The sequence below is a fragment of the Erpetoichthys calabaricus genome, chromosome 5 (genome assembly GCF_900747795.2).
Source record: "Erpetoichthys calabaricus chromosome 5, fErpCal1.3, whole genome shotgun sequence".
NCBI lineage: Eukaryota > Metazoa > Chordata > Cladistia > Polypteriformes > Polypteridae > Erpetoichthys > Erpetoichthys calabaricus.
The window spans coordinates 35,284,428-35,306,471 of record NC_041398.2 but is presented as its reverse complement, the minus strand read 5'-3'; the positions used below and the strand labels follow the sequence as shown (position 1 = coordinate 35,306,471).

The following is a 22,044-nucleotide window of genomic DNA, read 5'->3' as shown; positions in this document are numbered from 1 at the left end:
CCAGGAATAAGCAACCCCCCCCCCAAACATTGTATGATAATTAAAAATATATGTTCAATTGCACCAAACTGTTTAACTTTTCTGATTGGTTGAGAAGAGGACCTTCATTATGACTGCTGCATGGAGCATTTCATATATTACTGCATCCAGCTTGGTCAATCTGACATCATTAGGTCTCTGTTGTTCATGGTTGCCTTTCCAAGGCTGCAAGTCTGGGATGAAGAACTGTACCACATCATATTCTATCGTGGCTGAACTAACAGAGTTTAGGCTTTTTCATTCAGATTAAGTGTCAGTTACTTACTGATCTGTATCATTGTTGATTGTACAGAATTGCAACAACTTCACCATATTCTGTACTAGTGGACATCCACCCTCTCTTATAGCTGTTGACACTCTTACTCATGTGGACCTCATCAATGGAGTCTTGTGTCCCATTTGGACATCAGGACTCGAATAGTCAGGTTTTAAGCAGGCTGAGGTGCAATACAAAACCACACAGGCACCGGGGTGAGAAAATGAAGTATCACTTTATTCAGCTGTTGCATTTAAGAGTACAAGGCATTTCAAAGGTAAAACTAAATAATATGAAAATTCAAATAATACATTAATCAAAAATAGTTTTACAGTTTTGGCTTTGCATTTGTTTATTTTTCCTTTTCAAAACTTCAGCAAAGGGAACCCTTGGCATGGAAGTGTACACTACATGGCATGTTCTTACACACTGACAGCAAATGCTATTTCTTGGTCACCAGAAGTCTTTCACCCACCAAACTGTTGAGACGGTTAAGAGTTGCACAGACCAGGTCTACAGTGCTGAACCTGCTTCTTGTGTTGCAGCGTTGGCTCCTGTGTACAATTTCCATTCCCAATTTCACAGTAGGATACAGAATTGAGAAGAAAGACAAGAAAAGCTGCCTGACTCTGTCACAGATTTGTCTACCACCAATACCCGATGGAAGCCACTGACACGGGATTTGCAGAGTCTGTTGTGAAAACAAAAAGGAAAACAGGCAGCACTAAAGTGAAGGCTGCAGTGTAACCCACTGCCTGAATAAACCAATGAAAGTGTGCTTTAAGCAGCACAGAATTATTTACTAACATCTGCTTCTTAAGTCCAGCATTTAATTTAGTGAACCTGCATGGTGGCTTGGTTTATTTCACAGTTACACAATGATCAGTTATATTAAAATATCCAGCATTGTTTATGGACTGGCTTTGCTTTGACAATCAAATATACTGCTTTCAAATATCAACAATAAATCTATAAAAGTACTGGGCAATAAATTAAGCAAGTTGTCGTCCCCACTGACAAATTGACACCCGGACTATAGTTCTAGCTTAGCTTCCCCTGTCAGGCTACATGACAGACATGGAGAACTTGAGTAGCTAAACCAAAGAATCAAAACACTGGATTAAAAGCGTGTACAGCTTGGGACAAGTGAATTGCATTGCTATCACATAATCCTGATTATGGCACACATACGTAGTGCTATATTCTATGCTTTCAGACCCACAGCTCTGATTAAAATATACTTTAATATTATATATATATATAATTTATATGTGTGTGTGTGTGTGTGTGCAGCACATACAATCAATCACCACGCAAAACAAACTCAAGCACTAACCCAGGGCTTCTTTCTTTCCAAGGCTCTGCATGATAGAATAGTGTCCATTAAATAAAAAGGAATTGGTTGACAAAGGGGTTTTTGCATTTTTACACTGCACTTTCATTAGAGACACACTAAGTTGGGCTGATCAATAGATGGAACACAAATAGCAAATCATTATTGTCAAGCTTCATTTGCAGTACTTCAATGTATGAATTGAACCTACACATCATTAATTTACAGTTACCATCTGTAACAAATCTGCATAGAAAGCAAAATAAAAATGTGAAGATATTATTGGTATTACAGAGCAAGGTGTGCCTTTTGTCAGTTAAAATGACATGATCCAACCACTCCATAAGGTCCAGCACCATTCGCCACACAGTAGCACCTTCCTGTATTCGTAGCCACTAATAAACCCAAACCAGTATGTGACCAACATACACAAGCCAATATTACCAGAACTAGCACACTTCTCCTTTCAACAATATCAATAATGACTTCGGCCTAATGTCAATTTTAAATGTTTTGAGCTGCTGACATGTTACATAGAATGCATAAATTATACTTTTAAAAAATGTACATTATTTTTTTCTCACATTTTCCATTTTATGGGGCTTTAGATTCACCCATTTAATGTACAGATGCCACAAATAAAAGCATGCCTCTGTTTAAAGAGATGTGTCAAACAGGATATTTATTGCAGACTTGTAGATTTCACAATTTACCTTAATACAGTATTTACACTGTTTTCCGTTTAAATGGTTTCTTTAAAGACAAATTCATGCTATCACCATTTAGAAATTACGGTCCACAAAACAGAAGACCTCAGACACACTTTGTTGCAATAATACTCACTTTTAGCACTATAAGGGATTCTACATTTTTCAGCTACTGCATAAATTCACACAGAACATATACAAACCTTGTTACTTTTTCTTTCTTTATTTTTTGCTTATTTTTGATCATGTATAAATTTTATACACTTGGATTGGAAAAGCTGGTCAATTTAACTGTGTTATCCTCTGGATAAATTCTTTTTTTTTTTTTGTTTTGCTACATGTGGATAAACAAACATTGATTGCTAGTCACCTCATACTTATTATTGATATATGGGTAAAACAAGTGTACCTGCAATGACAAAAATTTAAAAAAAGCAAAGAAAATGACAAGGACGTCTTAGCAGTGTCAAACTGTGCAAACTCTACATCGAGCCAATGTTAGAAATATTACAATATATAATGACCTGATCCGATCAAACTAAATGAACAAATTGGAACACATGGTCTGGGCATTTACAAATTAACAAAATAATAAACCTCAGTGACTTCTGGGCCTGCAGAAGTAGCACAAGATAGATATTTTACACATATCCCTCAAGCTGAGGCAACCCAAGATTACAGGCTTGATTCAAATCTGAACGGCTGCAATGTGAAATTTTTCTTGGCAGAGATACTCAAGTAAACCCACGGACCAAGTCTTAGAGGCTACTGTTCAGTTCAAAGGAGTTCATAATTGTCTGCGAACAAAACCATTAGAAGCCATGCAGTATATAGGACCAATTAAGATGAAATTATTTTCACATTTAGATCAATTGACAGAGCCAGCTACCTTCCTGTAACAAAGAAAAGAGCAGTGCAATGTGATCAAACGCTAAAAACACTATGAAAACACATATTCCTCTGGTTGCCGACCCATGTCTTAAAGTACCAAAAATTATATACACACCTGTATGCATCTAAGGCATTAACCCCTATTTAAACACTCCGTATATGTTTGTGTAGGAGTTACACACAAAAGCTGACCTGATTTTTTTCTTAAATCAGTCCAAACAGTATGTAGTATGCTGTTGGACATAAAGGCAACAAAACGGCAGAAATAAATATGTCCAAGACAGTTTCAAGTTAGGTATACACATGCCCTTGGACACAAACAGATACATTGTACATACAAATTTCTCCTAGATAAGCGCACCAAGTGGACATTATTAAAGTAATGAGATTGCCAACCAATTCCATGCTGAACATACCAACCTACATTCACATACACACACAAATCTACTTCACCGTGTGCACAAGTAATGCAGAATTATATGGAGAAGAGGTTTTTAAAACTTGCAAGTTAGAATATACCACAGCACTGATTGGCAAGGTTGACAAAGCAGAGGACTCAAATTTGTGCCATCGTTCATTGTCCAAGAGGACAAACTATTTAAATGAAACCCACTTCTTACTCTATTACTATGTCCTCAAATTGTTTTTAAAAAGCAATGGCTTGTGGTCAGTATCACACAATCATCTACCAAGTCAGTTTTATTTTAACAACATAGGTAACATCTGATATTACTACTTTGAAACAGACTGACTGAAGTATGCTAAACACATGGCTCAAAGGGAGAGAGGGAGAAAGGTTACCCTCATGGCACAAAGACGTCAAAAAACAAAGACACTGTCCAGGCAGCATACATGTGTAGCCTAGATAGCAAAAAAAACACTGCATGTGTGCAGAATGGAACACAGTTTCAAGGTACCTTCTCATGCAAGACTACATTCAAGCTTTAAAATCCAGACCAGCAGCTTCACACGTGGTAAGGAGGACACCTTTGTCAAACATCAACAGTTAGAGGTTACCCAAGTAAGAAAGAATACAGCGATAAGACAAAGAGGCCTAATTATTTACCAACCTGACATTTCTGAATACATCCAAGTTAAAGACATCATATACAAAACCTTAATAAACAAACAAAAAACTCATGTTACAAGAAGAACGAAAAGAAATTAAAAAATAAAAACTGGGTTTTCACAGGTATTTAAAATCCCAATTACTACCCCATATCCACCCCCCCCCCCCCCCCCAGCTTAAAGGCTATACTGTGGACAGCTGCAACTAGTCAAATCCCTGCCAGTCACTCTGTTCGGAGTCGTACTCTGGCTCAGCACCAATACAGCGAACCCCATCCAGGAGCATTGGCGTTCCATGATGGCGATCTAAAAAAAAACAAAACAAAACAAAAAAACAAACAAAAAATAAAAAACAAAAAAAAAAAAGGGAGTAAAATTACATCTAACAAGTTCAATGTTGCTCTGGTTAGTTGTATAATTACAGAATTACTTAATTTTAACAAACAATGTTGAACATAAATGTGCATACATACAAACACAAAATACAGAATAAAACCTGGTCCTGTAAATGTTTCTAAATTCAGCAGATGGCAGCAAAACCTTACTTGACGCAAAAGGCTATAAAAGCAGCATGACAAAGATTGATACTTTATAAATATGGATGATTAGGGAAAATAAACTGGTCAGGGTTGAACGGTTAAACTATATTTGTTCATTACATGACATAAGCATACACGAATGCATATACATACATTCAATATAACCACTCCATTAAATCCAATTATTCCAGGCCTGTTTACTGGCAATGGTTTACTGCCTGACAAAAATTCCATATTACTTCTCAAAGAAAGACACTTCCGGTCTTCCAAGGACCGATTTTACATAGCACCCATGTTACAGTATATTAGGCAATAAACACTACAGTTAACAAGACAAAACTTTTTAATCCCATTTTTAAAATTTATTATTTATGTATAAAAATGGATTGCACCTGCATCACAAATATCTATAAGGCAAAAACTGTAAGCAAAAATACAGCAAAGCTATATATCTGTTTTGTAAAGTGACTGGGGGAGAAAAAAAAAAAATTTTTAGTCTGCCTTAAAGCACAGTGCCTTCTGAAAGTATTCATCCCCCACAGTGTTTGTCCGGTTTTATTACATAACAACCTGGAATTAAAATATTTGGGAGGTTAGCACCATTTGATTTATACAATGCCTACCACCTTGAAGGAGCCAACAATATTTTTATTGTGACACAAACCATTAAGATGCAAAAACAGAAATCACGAGTGTGTATTGGTATCCCCACTCAATATGACAATACTTTGTATGTAAACCCACCTTTTGCTGCAATTCCAGCAACAAGTCTTTTGGGGAATGTCTCCATTAGCTTAGCACATCTAGCCACCGGGATTTTTGCTCATTTCTCAAAGCAAAACTGCCATCTCCTTCAAGTTAAATGGGTTGCATTCTGGTGTACAGTAATCTTCAAGTAATATCAGATTCTCGAATTAATGGAGGTCTGGGCTTTGACTCTCATTCCAAGACAAATAAAGGTTTTCCTTTAAACCACTCCAGTGTAGCTTTAGCAGTATGCTTCAGTTTTCTGGCAGACTGAAACAGGTTTTCCTCATAAGTTTTCCTGTGTTAAAAAACCATTTTTCCTTCAATCCCAATCAATTTTCCTGTCCCCAACAATGAAAAACATCCACACCGCAGGATTCACTGTAGGAATGGTGTTTTCAGGGTGATGGGAAGTTTTGGGTTCGTCCTACACATAACATTTCCCATGACGGGCAAAATATTCAATTTTAGTCTTGTCTGACCAGAGAACCTTCTTTTCCATGCAATTGAAGAGTCCGCCACATGCTCTTTGGCAAACTCCAAAGTTGTTTTCTCGTTTATCTGCACCCTGCCCAGGATTGTTTCCTGCCTTGTGCCTTGTGTTGGCTGGGATTGGCTCCAGCAGACCCCCGTGACCCTGTGTTCGGATTCAGCGGGTTGGAAAATGGATGGATGGATGTATGGCTTAATGTGGTCCTATGGACAGATACATCCTTCTCTGCTGTGGATCTTTGTAGCTCCTTCAGCATTATTCTTGGTGTCTTTGTTCCCCTCCTTGCCTGGTCTGTGAGTTTTGGTGGGTGGTCTTCTCGTTAGGTTTGTAGTTTTGCCATATTTTATCCATTTTGTTATAAGGGATTTAATGGTGCTCTATGGGATATGCAGGGTTTGGTTTATAAAAAAAATCCCAAACATTGATCTATACTTCTCCACAACTTTGTTTCTGATCTGTTTGGAGTGCTTCTTGGTCTTCATGTTGCTTGTTTAGTGGGGCTACAGAGTCAGGGGCCTTTCAGAACAGGTCTATTTATACAGATAAATTGAAATGTGACAGATCATGTGATTGCACACAGGTAGACCCTAATCAACTAATTATGTGAATTCTGAAGTTAACTGGTTGGACTACATCTTATTTAGGGGTTTCATAGCAAAGGTGATGAAAACATATGCACTCACAATATTTCAGTTTTACTTCTTATTTTTTATATGTATATTATACACACACACACACGCACACACACAGAGGGTATATAAAAGAATCACCCCCTTTGAAATATTCCCATTTTTTTTGCTTTACAGCCTTAAATGAAAACACACACAAAAAATATTTCTTCACAGCTTTACTTACTCAATGCAACCTATAACATCCAAGTGAAAGATATCACAGCTGCAGTTCAGAAAAATTAAAAAAAAAAAAAAAAAAATCAAAAACAAGGACATACCGAGATTAATAAAGGACCACCCCCACAATGTCAATATTTTGTTGAACCACCTTTTCCTTTAATGACAGCCTGGAGTCTTTTGGGATACTTTATCAGCTTTGCACATCTAGATTGAGCAATATTTGCCCACTCTTCTTTAAAGAACTGTTCAAGTTTGGTCAAATTGGATGGTGAGCATTGGTGGACTGCCATCTTTAAATCTTTCCACAGATTTTCAATGGGATTTAGGTCTGGGCTCTGACTGGGCTACATGAGGACATTTACTTTTTTCTCCTTCAGCCACTGCGTGGTCTATTTTGCTGTGTGCTTCCAGTCATCGTTGTGATGAAAGGTGAACATTCTACCCATCTTCCACTTTCTGGCATAGGGTTGCAGGTTTTCCTCAAGAATTTGATGGTATTTTGTCCCATCCATTTTTCCTTCTACCCTAACGAGAGCCCCAGGCCCTGCGGCAGAGAAAAACCCCCACAACGGGATGCTGCCACCCCCATGCTTTACTGTAGGTATGGTGTGTTGGGGATGGTGAGCTGCATTGGATTTCTGCCAGGCGCAACGTTTGGTACTGAGGCCAAATAGTTCGATTTTGGTCTTATCTGGCCAGAAGATCTTTTTCCACTTGGCATCAGAATCTTCAAGGTACATTCTGGCAAAGCTCAAACGAGCCTTAATGTGGCCTTTCTTGAGAAGTGGCTTTTTCCTTAAAATCCTCCCGAACAAGCCATAATTGTGGAGCGCTTGTAAAATTGTTGTCACATGCATACAATGACTTCTCTTTGCCATAAAATCCTGTAACTCCTTCAAAGTGGCCATTGGTCTCTTGGTAGCCTTTCTTACCAGTTTCCTCCTTGCTCTTCCATCCAGTTTGGAGGGACGGAAAGATCCAGGGAGGGTCCTAGTAGTATCAAACACTTGCCACTTCTTTATTATGGACTTTACTGTGCTCATTGGGATTGATAAAGCCTTTGAGATTTTTTTGTATCAATCTCTTGCCTTATGTGGCTTGCCACCCATAGTCAGTTGTTTGCTATCAGTTGCACTACGAAGCAAGTGAATGCTCCAGGAACAGCTGTTTTTATGCTTCACTAATCACAGGTGGAAGCCAGTAACCATGGTCTGCAATGGAAATGGTGGTTACTTACACCTGATTGACTTTATAAGTATTGTTTAGGAGTAGGGTGATCCTTTATTACTGTAATCTCAGTATTTCTTGTTTTTTATTATTATTTTTTTAATTCTTCTGAACTGTAGCTGTGATATCTTTCACTTGGATGTTATAGATTGCATCGAGCAAGTAAAGCTGGAAAAAATATTGGTTTGTGTGTTTTCATTTAAGGCTGTAAAGAAAAAAAAATGTGAATATTTCGAAGGGGGTGATTCTTCTCTATACCCACTATACATACTCTGTATTTTATTTTCATTCCACTTCAATAATTTGAACTATATTGTTAAGTCCATTACATAAAATTTAAATAAAACCCCAATTTAATTTCAGATTGTATTGTGCCAAAACAGGACAAACACTGAGGCTCTATAGCACTTTTGTACACAGGCTTGCACAAATGTCTGCTTCAGAAGTAGTTTCTTGCTAATGATCGAACCACCACCCTCTTCATGTTATAGTGGGGGGCATTTCTGTTCTTTAAGCTTCACGTTTGTGTTAACATCTTTATTGTTTTGCTTGCCTTTGAGGAGCTTTGTACAATACATGTACTTAAGATTTACAAGCAAAATTGGACAATGATGTGTTTGCGGCCTGCCTTTCTAAAATGTCTTGTCTCTTTTCATAAAGTTGATATAAACTATTATTTGTAAACAGATAATTTTTACATTAAGTCAGGTTTATTTGTTTACCCGTGTCCATCCTTAATTATAAAAATTAATAAGCTGCATAAATGTGTGTGTGACTCAGCCTCTTATGGCATCAAGTTTTCCAGATGTATGTAGCATTTATCTCACCCATTACACGTGCTTGGATCACCACTTTCACAGACCCCTTTTCACTGGTTTCACTGATAAGAGCAATCTCATCCTTGATAACACCCTCCTTATGGGCAGTATATTCACAAAACAGTCTGAGACCACCTACAAAAATAAAAATGACAAAAATTATTTAAAAAAACTTGCATTGAATTAAACCAAGACAGAAGGTATAAATTATAGCTTTTTAAGAACTAATCTAAAGGCTGTTTAGTCAGTTTTTTTTTTGTTTTAAAGACTAATACAGTTTTTAACATGTATTGCACAATTTACAAACATCAAAATTTAACATTACATACAAATGTTAGAAAGACATATAGTAATTAGTGAGGACTGGGGTATGAACTTCAGCAAGAAAGTAGGAAACCACATTCTGTATGACTTCATTGTAAAAGACTCTGGGTAGTGGGTTTACTGGGTGATGAGCTGCAAAAACGCTACAAGATAAAATAAATTTCATTACGACACAAGAAAGGATAGACAAAATAGATTTTTTTTTTTTTTTTTTTACTTTTTTAAAAATGATGTCTTCAAGGTGGTGGCCATTGTTAGCGATACACTCTTCGAGATGATTTCTGAACGCTTGCATAACTTGTTTGGCCATTTCAAGGAGGAATAGTAACAATTTTGTGGTGAATAGTGTCCTTGAGGGCTTTAAGGTTGGTGTGTGTATACCTTCAACTTGCGATAGCCCTACAAGAAGAAATCGCACAGAGCAAGATCAGGAGAACATGAAGGCCACCCGACCTTGCCACGCAGGAAGATCAGCTTCCCTGGAAATATCTCCTGCAAAACTTGCATAGATCTCCACGCTGTATGAGCTGTTGCTCCATCCTGTTGAAACCAGACATCCACTACATCCACATTTCTTCCAGATGGGGCTGCAAAAAGTTCGCTGCCATTTCAGTTTTTAACATTCTGAAGTAACGGTGACCGTTGCTCCCCCCTCCTCAAAAAAGTAAGGGCCTACAATGGTGCCCAAACTGTAACATGCTCACTGTGCATGGGTCTCTGATGAAGTTCATGAGGGTTGGTTTCAGCCCAATAGCAAAGGTTTTTTGCTTATTTACGCAACTTTTTGCTCTTTAGGTTTGTTATACAACTCACAGAAAGTACCAATTACAGCAATTATTACTTCACAGACGCTTACAGCAGAAATTACTTCTGAAGCATAAGGCATATTTTCACAACTTCACTCAGATCATCCTGTATAGTCATCACCCACAGAAGCTCTGCTCTGGAGAGCTAGGCAGCAGATGCAAGACAGCATAGTGCTGGAGAAGCACATTAGCATCATGAGTGAGGTGAGAACTACTACAACAGAAGCAAGGCCAAGTCCAAGTCAACCAACCATTTTGCTTAGGCAGGTGGGCTGCTGTTTGTATATAACATAGTAGCTCATGTCTAAACAGTGACAAAATATGATGTGCTTGTCAATTACTGTAAATCTTTCTATTATACTCTAAAAACGGATAAACTAAAGTGACTTTTTTGTGCCAGAAATTAACTTTACCTTTAATATATATGTTCTTGTACTGTATATTAGAATTAGATACAAAAGTGGTGAATATTTATTCAGCTGTACACTTTGCTGAAAATTACTGAAGAAAATATACATTCACAAACTTCTAGTAGTAATTTTAAATAACCATATTACAGGATCCACCTATCTAAATTTATCTGCTAGAGGCAACTCATCGGGTCAGGAAAAATCACAAAATATAGTGAGTCCGTAGTTTAACTTTTTATTTCTTTGTGATTGTTTTCACGTACTTGTGCCATCATCTTTTTAAAACTTTCAAAGCTTCCAAGTATAATAATCTTCCAAGAATAATCCTGGTGGTTCCAAACGTCTTCCATTTCACAATTATTGAGGCCAAAGTGTTCCAGGTAACACTTAAAAGCTTTAAAAATGGTTTTATACCCATGCCTTGATCTATGCTTCACTATAATTTTACTGCAGTGCTCTAAAGAAAGTTCCATGGACTTCACACTACATGTTAGGGCAGAAACCAAGAATGAATTGTGGGACCTTACATAAACAGGTGTTTCCCTTCCTAATCTATGTCAAGTCTATTCAATTTGCTACAGCTATACTCCACAATCATGTTCTAGATACATCTCATGGATTATTAAAGCAAACAGGATTCACCTGACCACAATCTGTAGTGTCACAGCAAAGGGCATGAATACTTAGAAGTAGGAGATTTAAGTTTTTGATTTTATAACAACATTTGCTAACCTTTCTGAAAACATAATTTTTCCCCATCAGTCCACAATAAATAATACATAATATTATGATTATAAATTAAATCTGCAACAAAGTGTACAGAAAATGAAGGGGTCTGAATACTCTGAATCCACTGTATACTTAAAGAAGTAGTATGGCATAAGTTGCCATGGATAAAGGCATCAGCTAAACATGCAAAAATAATAAAACACACAGACATGCATAATATGCAGCGAGTTCACCAGCATCTGTTGCGCACATGGGAGAAAAGCAGACTTGCTGTTGATTAAGCCAACTGCAACATCCATTACTAATGAAAAATTATTGGAAGCATTCACTACACCACAATCAATCTGAGAAACCACAACAAATAAATATATTAAAATAGCAAAATAATTTAATTAGAAGAAGAAACTCAAAAAGTTACTAAGTTAAATTTATCCTAAACTAGATAAACCTACACAATTTTAAAAGAAGCAAAAAGAAAAAAAAGCCATAAAAACATTTACATTTGTGCAGTACAATCTGATTATTTCTAATGGAATTAGTAAAAGGAATTACATAAAGAGGAAAACAAATCTTTTGATTTTTCAGCAATAAACTGAAGGTCCCTTTTCATCTTTTTTATTACTAGATGTAGACTACGCAGCAAATTTTGAATTAAATACTTTTTTCACATGCCACTAATCTGAATTCCAGGAGCTATTACCAAGTGTTTAATCTTACTGTAAAAAGTACTAAATAATGAGAGCACAGTGTAAACACCACTCCAACCACTCAAGTTCCTAATGTCTCTTTATTTGCCCAAAAAACAAAATTGCTACACTTTTAAATATTAATAATCAGTAATAAATTTGCATCACTTTTCCATTAAATTGTTTTGGTAAAACTTAATAATTTGCAGTTAATACAATTGAAAATTGGAGATACATATTGAAATGCATTGTGAAAACTGCTTAACTGGGCTTTATGTGATATTTGCAGTGCATGTCAAGATCCAAAATATAAAAAGTATGTAGTGTAAAAAAGTATTCATTTGGCAAAAAACCTATGCAGACAGCTGAATCTTTATCTACCAGGTGGAATGACCGTCTCACTAACTAACCTATACAGTGCCAGTTAAGCATTTTCCCTTCTCGCCACTCATCCCTCTTAACTGCGGCCCACTGCTGAGCACTTACCCTAAGATTTCTTTCCAACTTCAACAATTTATCTCCAATATAAGTAACTCAGACTCAACTTTGGCCAAATCCCAGAACCACTTCCTGCATTTGGGGAAAGCCTTTCTTGGCTGCAGAGACCATGGTTTAGAAATACTGGAAACACTTAAATCCCTTTGTGCCTGAGTCATATGCAACCTTTAAAAGCACAGGTCTCTCTATCAGATTTTCAGCTGCTCACCTTAAATGGTAAAACTTGACCACACCCCTTCCAGTCAGGGACTGTGTGATGCCAACGTATGGGTGGGATGGTGATAAGGGAGTGGCATGAGCCCAATTGAAGCCCCATGGTTAAAACAGAAACTTTGTCCTAGCTCTTGTAGCTAGAATCCGTTTGCTGCCCCATATACACATTCCTGTGATCTTACTGCTTTTCTGGTGTGATCTGGTAACTTGTTTTACAGGTAACCTGTATCCACAGCAGGAGCATTCCTCAACCTGGCCATGGCCTTTTTTTCCCCTACACTGACATGCGGAGGACCATCCCCCATTGCAAGTGTAATAGTTCTTGCCACATTTTGTGTCACCTGTCCTGTGCTATGCTGCACTGCATTAACTTGGTACCCTTAATTTCATGTTATAAAAGCTTGGAAATTAATCAATTAGTACTTGTATATGAAACAGGTTTTAAATAAACATGACCTTCCTAAAACAAGGTGAAGAAAGTGGAAGGAAATTTACCATTGTTAATGAAAACACATATTGCTTTAAAATTAAAAGATGGAAATTAGAATGTGATTTGAGAATAAAAAAACTACAGGTTTAGTAGTCTACATGGACTGAAAATATTAAAGCCTATTGGAAAGAACATGGACAGCCGGATTACAATTCTAAATTAAAAAAAATGTATATATTAAATAATCCTCCAGTTTAGAACAATGGTCAAGATGACAAAAAAGAAATATGGAGTGTCAGGAAAAATCACTTTAATATTATTAACAATGAAGTCACAAATTTATATGATTGAGCACTCAAATTAAAATTTAGTAGAACTGTACCACATCATTAACATCCTGGCATTTATCACTTTAGTACATTGCAACTGACGACAGAAAAGAAAATTTTGTTTTTTATTTCAATGAAACTTAGCATGCTTTGTCAATGTTTTGTGTAGGCATGGTAGTAGGGATGAGTGATATAGACAAACATCTATATTATGATATAAATCTAGGTGCATGAACTTTTCTGCCAGAATCCAGTTTAGGTGCTTTTGTTGGCCCAAATTTAGAGATTGACAATGGGTAGTTCAACTGTGATATTTCCTTTCATAAGGACCATTTTAATCAACTAAAGTAATAATTTTGTTTATTATAGCACCTTTCCCATGCTCAAAGCATGTCCTAGAGTTTCAGAATGAACAACAGGGAAAAAGCAGAAAAAAGACCAAATAAACACTAGGAGTACATGATATGCATCATTTATGATAATATCTTAATTGTTTAAATGATGTGTGAGCCGAGTATTAAGAGTATGTCACTCACTTTGCAAAAAACAAAAAAAACCCCATGCCTTGAAAATCCACACATTCACTGTAACATGCAACCTAACAGGGTAGACTACTGTGTGTGAGTGCAGGCTCAACAAGTGAAGCTATCGCAGCTGCCTAAAACTGAGTTAGCAAACAGAGCTGGATATAAACAGCCTCGCAATCTACATCGTTAAATTTATATGCAAGACATGGATCATCCTCACTTGTGTGGAGATGGTTTGGCTTTGAAAAGACTGATGCTGCTTAAAAGATGGCAATCTGCAAACCATGTTGGAAATCATTTGCCGTTAAAGACAGCTCAACAACTAACTTGCACCACCTTCTGCAAAGTGAAGTTGGTCTAGTATGGACAAATTATCAATCCGTTCAAAGAAATTACATAATTTATTTGAATGGATTATTTTTATTTCTATAAGAAGCATATGCCTATTATAGGCTCAAATCAAATGTTTGTTTTTACTGTATAATAATAATAGCAGCTCACTACTAAAAACGCGGAGTGCCTGGCCTTGAACCTGTTACATTTGGGTTATAAGTATAAACTCCCTGTCAACTGACATTTCAACTTGGGTTTTTAACTCATTGACAGCAACATGTAAATCAAATGTTTTTTTTTTTCTTTGGTTATATTCTTGAATAAAAAAAAGCACATGTTTATTTGATATTTGGAGTGAAGTCTTCACACATTATACACTTCGCATCATTATTAGTATAACATGAAAAAGGTTTCTGCTTTAGGTATATGTTCGGCATTTCTTTCCTCGCATTTCCTTTCATCCTACATTTACTCAGATCTTTGTAGACACGAAACACAAATTAAATGTATGTATTCCAAATAACGATATACTGTATTATTTATCCTATACAACTCCAGGAACTCACACACATGTAAGGAGCCTTGGCTTGAGCAGGGAGAACTTTTTGCCCGAGCTGTGCTCCATCAAGGCAGGGGATGGGACAGCAGGCTGCTTGTGCTGATTGACACATTTACAACACAAAAGACACCGATGGAGAGGTGCGAAGGGATTTAAGGTGGGCTGGGATTACAAGTTTTTTTGTAGGCTTCAGGGATTCTAGCGTTAATATGTGAGCAAATGTTCCCTTTTATAAATGGAACCTGTTTCTAATACAAGTGGATAAAATGAGTCCCTCCAAGAGTTCAGGGGCCTCATGTATAAACGGTGTGTATGCAGAAAAATGTTGCGTACACCCATTTCCATGCTTACATCGCGATGTATAAAAAAAATTTAGTGTAAATTCATGCACATTCTCACGCCAGCTCAAACCATAGCGTATGTTTTTGTCTCGGTTTTGCAAACTGGCGGCACCCAGCATCAAAGCATTAGATTCACATCCCTGACGCGGCTTTATCAAATACACTGACATTAACCACATATCATTGTTTAGTTTAAGGCATGTAACTGTAATCAATCTGTAACCATATAATGGTGCACAGAATGGCAAAACTATTCCAAATACTATAGCTGCTTTAGCGTTGTTACTCTCAGTCCACCAGTGAGTATTTTAACCCACTGTATCCGAGTGTGGAATCACAGCTCTACAGCAGCTGATCGAAAGCTCTATGGAAGATTGTGTCAGAAGCAGAGAGAATTATCGGGGTACAGCTTCTAGCATGCCCTGCCTCAGCCATGTGCACAGTCTATCTGAACTTCTCCCATTTGGCAAACGCTTCAGAACCTTTCCTGCACGAACCTCGCGATTCAGAACGTTTCATCCCAAGAGATATAAATGCTTTTACTTGTATTATACTTATAATGTGCAATTATCTCACTGAAAACTTGCACTACAGTTGTAATATTGCACAACCTGAGCCACTTATGCTTTCATATTGTATATTTTTCATTGTTTTATCTATTATTATTGATTTTTTTGTTATTTTACCAAGTTATAGAAAAATGAGTTTATGAAGGATTTGCAAATTGAATCTCATTGTACCATACAGTAACAATAAAGGAATTCAATTCAATTCAATATATTTACAGATTATGACGACTGGGTTTTAAGTCAATTTAGATCTCCAGGCGCTATCTTCTAGGAGCTCTTGATATCATTTTTCAGTTGAAATGCAGTAAAAGTATATATATTACATTATAGAGATACATTTTTAATTTAAATAATGTATACCATTATTAAACGTGTGGAGATGGTGGATAGCGGTAGTGATGAACTGGCACCTCGTACAGGGATTGTACCTGTCTCGTGCTGTATGCTTCCTGGGACTGGCATGACCCTGGGAGCACAGAATAATTAAACATGTACTACGAAGATTTTTCAATGATCTTTAAAAGTTTTGAAGAATCGGCGTTCTAAGCTTACAGATGGCTTCAATTTATTAAAGAGCTGATTGTGTGGCGATTGGTTACTTGGAGAAAGAAAAGGACGGACAGGAATTGGGGGTTAGTACATTTGAAAGAGACAGTACTGCTGCAATAAATGATTTAATTGAGGGTCGCACATGGCGCAGAAAGTATCTTGCAGCAGGCAGGAACAATCTCTGGATGGGGCGGCAGCTCATCACTACCATTACGCCACTGTGTCCCCATGTTTAATACATGCTTTAATTCATTTCATCATGAAAATATCAAGTATATGTTTTAGTATTTAAATTGTTCAGAGAGCTGTAATATCATGAATGTAATGTATTCTGTGTCCTGTCGGTGTAAGAGAAAGCCCATTTAAGAAGCAAATAGTGATTCACACACAAAGTAAAAAGAATACACAGAATATGAAGCATTTAACATGCTACTTTAGTTACAATGGGATCTGAGAAACTAGCAAATTAAACAATGTTAAGATTAAGTTTATGACGTTCTACTTTAATAACAAAATAAACTATGTGATTAAAGTGGAAATTTTGAGATTAAATTTGACATTTCGAGCTTTTTTCCCCCCCACTATGTCCATATTTTTTTTTTCTTTTCTCTGTACCCTAATAAGCTTTCATACGACACTCAGACGGTGGGCTATGGCTCGCCTTTTCACGGCGACTTTGATATCTGAACACTTTTTTTTATTTTTTTGGGCACTGTGCGACTTTCTGAACTTGAACTTTTGATCAACTTCCTTTTGTTGTTTATACAACTGCTTAAACCACAGGTGTCGAACTCCGGTCCTCGAGGGCCGCTGTGGCTGCATGTTTTCATTCTAACCATCTTCTTCATTAGTAAGCCGTTTTTACTGCTAATTAACTTCTTTTGCTTTAGTTTTAATTAACTTGACTCAGGCCCCTTAGTTCTCTCTTTCCTTAATTAGTAGCCAAACAATAATGAGACAAACAAGCCACCATATGACCAGCTCACCTGTGCCCATCACACAATATCTGAAAATAAAGAAAGTTGAAGGTCTCAGTAAGGTTGGTCTCTCAGGTCACCAAAACATTTTGACGGTGTTCTTAGAAAAAACAGAAAAATTAACAAATTTGGAAATATCTGCTGAGGTAGAATGAGAGCAGCAACAAGCCATTGAATTAAATAATGGGCTTAATTAACAGAAAGAATCAGCTTCTCATTAAGTTGGTTGGAGTTTGAAATCCCAGTATAGCTGGTCATCTGTTGGCTAGTTTCACGTCTCATTTCTGTTTGGCTACCATTTAATGAAGAAACAAATCAATTCAGAGGACTGAATCCTTGAAAACAGGGCTATTGAAATGAAGGGAAAAGGAATTAATTAGCAGTGAAAACTGCTCACTGATTAGGAAAAGGGTTAGAATGAAAACCTGTAGCCACTGCGGCCCTCCAGGCCCGGAGTTCCACACCCCTGGTTAAACCAACAAACAGTATGTTTTTCCGTGCCTCCACTTGGCATTCACTGATTTTTTCCCTGTGCTTTTGCCACTGTCTTTTAACAGAATGCTGAACTTAAGGGAATATTTATATTGATTTGCATATTCAAAGAGACGTAATTCTGGGAGGAGTCTGGGAGGGGCGGCAGGCACATGCACGAGCGTTACATTTCATGCAGACCAGGATTTATGTAGCAGAAGTGTGTGGAAGTTGGCTTATGCATGGTTTTCTGCATCTGAATTTTTTTGTGCGGACGCACATACTTTTGTCCGTATGCCAAGTTTTAGAATGAATTCTATGCACGGCGTTATGCATGAGGCCCCAGGTGACTAAATTGTGAGCTATATGGGAACAGTTTTTCCATAAACAAACTTTAGCACATTAAATTATAAAATATTTCAAGGACCTGCAGATAACTTAATAAAATGAATAAATAGTTTTACAATAATCAAACCGAAGATGTGTTTTAATCGGCCAAAAACTAAAATGGTAACACTTAGTTTTCAGCATTTAAATGTATAAAATTTGTATAAGCATGAAGCAAGTTATTCAGTCATTCACCTTTGCACTTAGCCTCAGATATCATTAAAGTGTAATGCAATGCTTAGAAGCATGTTCACATTTTTGTAACTCATTATTTTGAGTGGCTTTTCAATTACCTGTTTATTCATTAGTTCAGTTTAAAGTTGATTGACTGAAGGTGCACGACTGTCCTGGAACAGCTCTGGTGGTTCCAGGAACAAAGGAAATCCAGTGGTATTAGATCATGCTAAATTAAGCATCTCAGCAGCACATCTAAAAATATTGGATATACAGCAGATGAAAGGTATTTATTATACCTCCATTAGTAGCTGGCATACTTTCATTTTAAACTACAAAATAATACACAAAGGAATAATTTAATACTAAACATTTATGACACAACCAGACTAACAATGGGCACTGCTGTATCAGAAAAATTCAATTCTCTTCATCTTATTTGGATACTTGTGCAATTGTCTCACCAATTTTGGTGTGCTATTGAATGATTACTTACAAAAAAGATTAAGGGTAATCTGCTGGAAGGGGCCTCTTCTGAAGACTAATGAACACCACCAAGTTTGTTAGCATTGCAATTGCAATCCTACCAATAACTACTAATAATCTCCTTGCTCCAAACGAGCACAGGCATTCACTTTACATGTAGCAAACCACTATCAAAAGAAATTTACTTACAATGTAATGGAAATTAATTTAGCATGCTTTCAAAATCACACATGAGGATACCCCCCTCTATTACCAATCTTTATACTGCCTTGGGTTGATTCATATGCAATAAATATTTGTGAACAGGGTGGAATTAAAGATACAAGAAGATTTTTAAGTGGTGGAACAAAAAAAAAAAAAAAACAAACAAATAAACAAATGAAACAAGTAACAAATAAAAAGCATTATTTGACTCGACACAAGAAAGAAGCCTCTGAGTCATGTCAAACCACTGAAGGATGAAGAAAAAAAATGCATTAACATTCTGAAAGAATAAGTTACATTGTTTTATCCAAACAGCCTTAATTGCATGTTACGTTATCCCTCAATAGCAGTTTATTGCGTTAAGCAGAGGAATGAAATCACCTTAAAATTAAACTGTTTAAAACTGTTACTCTAGATTTAATAATAAACAGTGGAACAAGGCAACTGTTTTATGTAAAGAGCAGCACTGAATATTTGGGAAAGCTATATACTCAGAACTAGTATGCAGAAGTAGTCAGAAGAAAGCCTCTCACATTGTGGTAGGGTAAAATAATATAAATAGACATACAAAAAGAAAAAAAAAAATCTGCGAAAAGTGGTCACTTTATATGTCCATAACAGGAACAGTTTTATAGTTTGGTTTTATAATGTTAAAGCAGGCTATATTGCTCAATAAAAATAGTAGCTTTTGATATTGCATTAAAAATATAAGTCAGATCAATTTTAGAATTGGTACAGCCAAACCAAGCTAACATAAAAATACGTACAATATGTTGGTATTCCACCATTTATGAAAAAGGGAAATTGAGTCTTCACAACAGTTTAACTAACCTTCTGGTACAGGGCTGATCTTGCTCACTTTGAGATTGGTGTTGGGCAGTGGTGCTGCACATATATCTTTTCCCAGACTGTTAATTTCTGGTAATTTGAAAACAATTTCATACTTATGCTGAATTTTTAGAAATCCAACCTGTTAAAGAATTGTAAAACAAAGAGTTACTCAAATATTACACAATTTGGTGTCACAATGAAAACAATTCTGAAATGCCATTTCTGTCAAAGCTCATGTTCTTCTTTACCATAAAGTAAAAAGGGGGAGACCATCATTTGTAGATAGAAAGAATTTTCTGTTACAAAAAAAAAAGACTGCATGTTGTTCACACTGCCAAGACATCCTAATGAGATGAAAGGTCTTTGTCCTGAAAAATATTGCAAATTAGATACACTTTTTTCACTAGACACAACAAAACATCCACATAGGAAAACCCTTCATAAAAAAAATGACAAATATTTAAGTTATTCATTATACCATTTGCTAATGAAAATGTAATATGTACTGCAGGAAATGAAAAACTAAGAAGAACAATCATATTGACAGAAAATATATAAGCAAAAACTAAAACTGATAGGTTCACGGTCTCAAATATATTGTCTCATAATCACGTATTTTATTGATTTCAGGAATTTTCCATAAATATTATTCAAAAATTTCAACTTGGAAAACAAAATTTGTGACTGGGTCAGTTTCAATCTAGTTATATTAAAAATACAATGCTTTTGTTAATCCAGATACAAGTAAAATAGATTTTAAAATGAGTAACTCCTCATGATATAGAAAATGAGAGTAGGTTTATTTTTTGCTGGCAATAGACAGCCTTGGCTGAAAAATTAGATTACTTTTGACTGATGCCTGTTTTATTGTAGCTTAACTGACTCAATTCAGGCAGAGCTTTTTTGCTAATTTAATTGTGTGTTTGTATGTGTTTTCTATCAGCTGTTATAACAAATTGAATTTTATGTATCAGCTGTTCAGTTGGTAGTCTTGGGTCTTATATCTTAGGCTAAGGATCTGTGCTGGTATCTGAAAGGTTGTCGGTTCAAATCCTGTTACTGCCAGAAGGGATACTACTCTGATGGGCCTTTGAGCAAGTCCCTTAACCTGAAATTACTCCAGGGGCATTGTACAATGGCTGACCTTGTGCTCTAACCTCCAAAAGGTCATGTAAAAAGGCAATTTCCCCTTGGGGATTAATACAGTGTACCAAAAACCAAATATATAGAAGATTAATTAGCTCAGGGTGTACTCAAAACTATTCTCTATTCAAACCTTTCTGTATGCTGCATTGGAGAACAAAACAAGCCTCACTATTAATGCAGAGATCTTCATAAGATAAGCAAATAGCAAGTAAATGTTTAATTAAATATGTAATGTTTTAAAGGGTAAGCACTTGCCATCTCAACTCTTTACCATTATAACCATGGTATATTTGACTGCTGCTTTTATCCAAAGTGACTTGCAAGAGGAGTATTCATATTATATATATATCATTTACATGTGTAACACAAACAGCTTAAGTGGCTTGCTTAAAGTCACATTAAGGTACTGGCCTTTAAAGAACAAAAAGCACCACACTGTCTGTAGACAGATCTACCAGTGGGGATACTGGTTTTCTTCCAAAGTTTAAACAGGTACTTTGGGTCATTTTAGGTTACTTACATATTTCTCACGAGTGTGTTTGCATAGGTGCATATGCTTGCAATGTCTTATTAAAAAGTGACACTGTAGTGCATTTATGCTAAAATTAAAGGGGAGATGAATTTGCACTACATTCCCCTTCAGACAGAAAATTCTACAAATAACAGTAGATCAAAAATTAGAATTTGAAATGTATACATTAATTATAAATGAATGTGTCACAGAATTGTTCACCTCTGGCACCTAGCCATCAGATAATACAACAACAATAAAAAGTGAGATGAGGCTTATTATTAAATGACAGTGAATAAACATTACCAAAGTAAAAAAAAAAAAAAATCAACAGCATTTAACATTTTAAAAGTAAGACAAATTAACAATAGCAAAGTAACCATCTAGCATGGCCCAGTGGGACAGGACCTATGTATTCAATATTGAAAAGCACTGTGTGGATTCCTGAAGATACAAAATTTTGCACACACTAAATGAGGAGCGATTACAAGATGGCATCACATTGAGTGGAAGACCGGACAAAGGGCCGCACTCTCATAAGTAGGAGTCTAACAACCCAAGAAAAATGACACTGTTTTAATGTAA

General features: G+C 36.3%; 1 protein-coding gene across 1 annotated transcript in view; it reads right to left on the bottom strand.

Annotated features, from left to right (window-relative positions):
• Positions 1-511: 511 nt before the first annotated feature.
• adissp (adipose secreted signaling protein) overlaps positions 512-22,044 on the bottom strand; it is a 102,334-nt gene continuing 80,801 nt past the window's right edge. The window contains exons 4-6 of the mRNA XM_028801442.2: positions 19,803-19,941; positions 8,979-9,104; positions 512-4,600 (exon numbers count right to left, since the gene is read on the bottom strand). Of these exons, the coding sequence (XP_028657275.1) occupies positions 4,500-4,600; positions 8,979-9,104; positions 19,803-19,941 (366 nt within the window). The 3' untranslated portion in view covers positions 512-4,499. The remainder of the gene's footprint in view (positions 4,601-8,978; positions 9,105-19,802; positions 19,942-22,044) is intronic.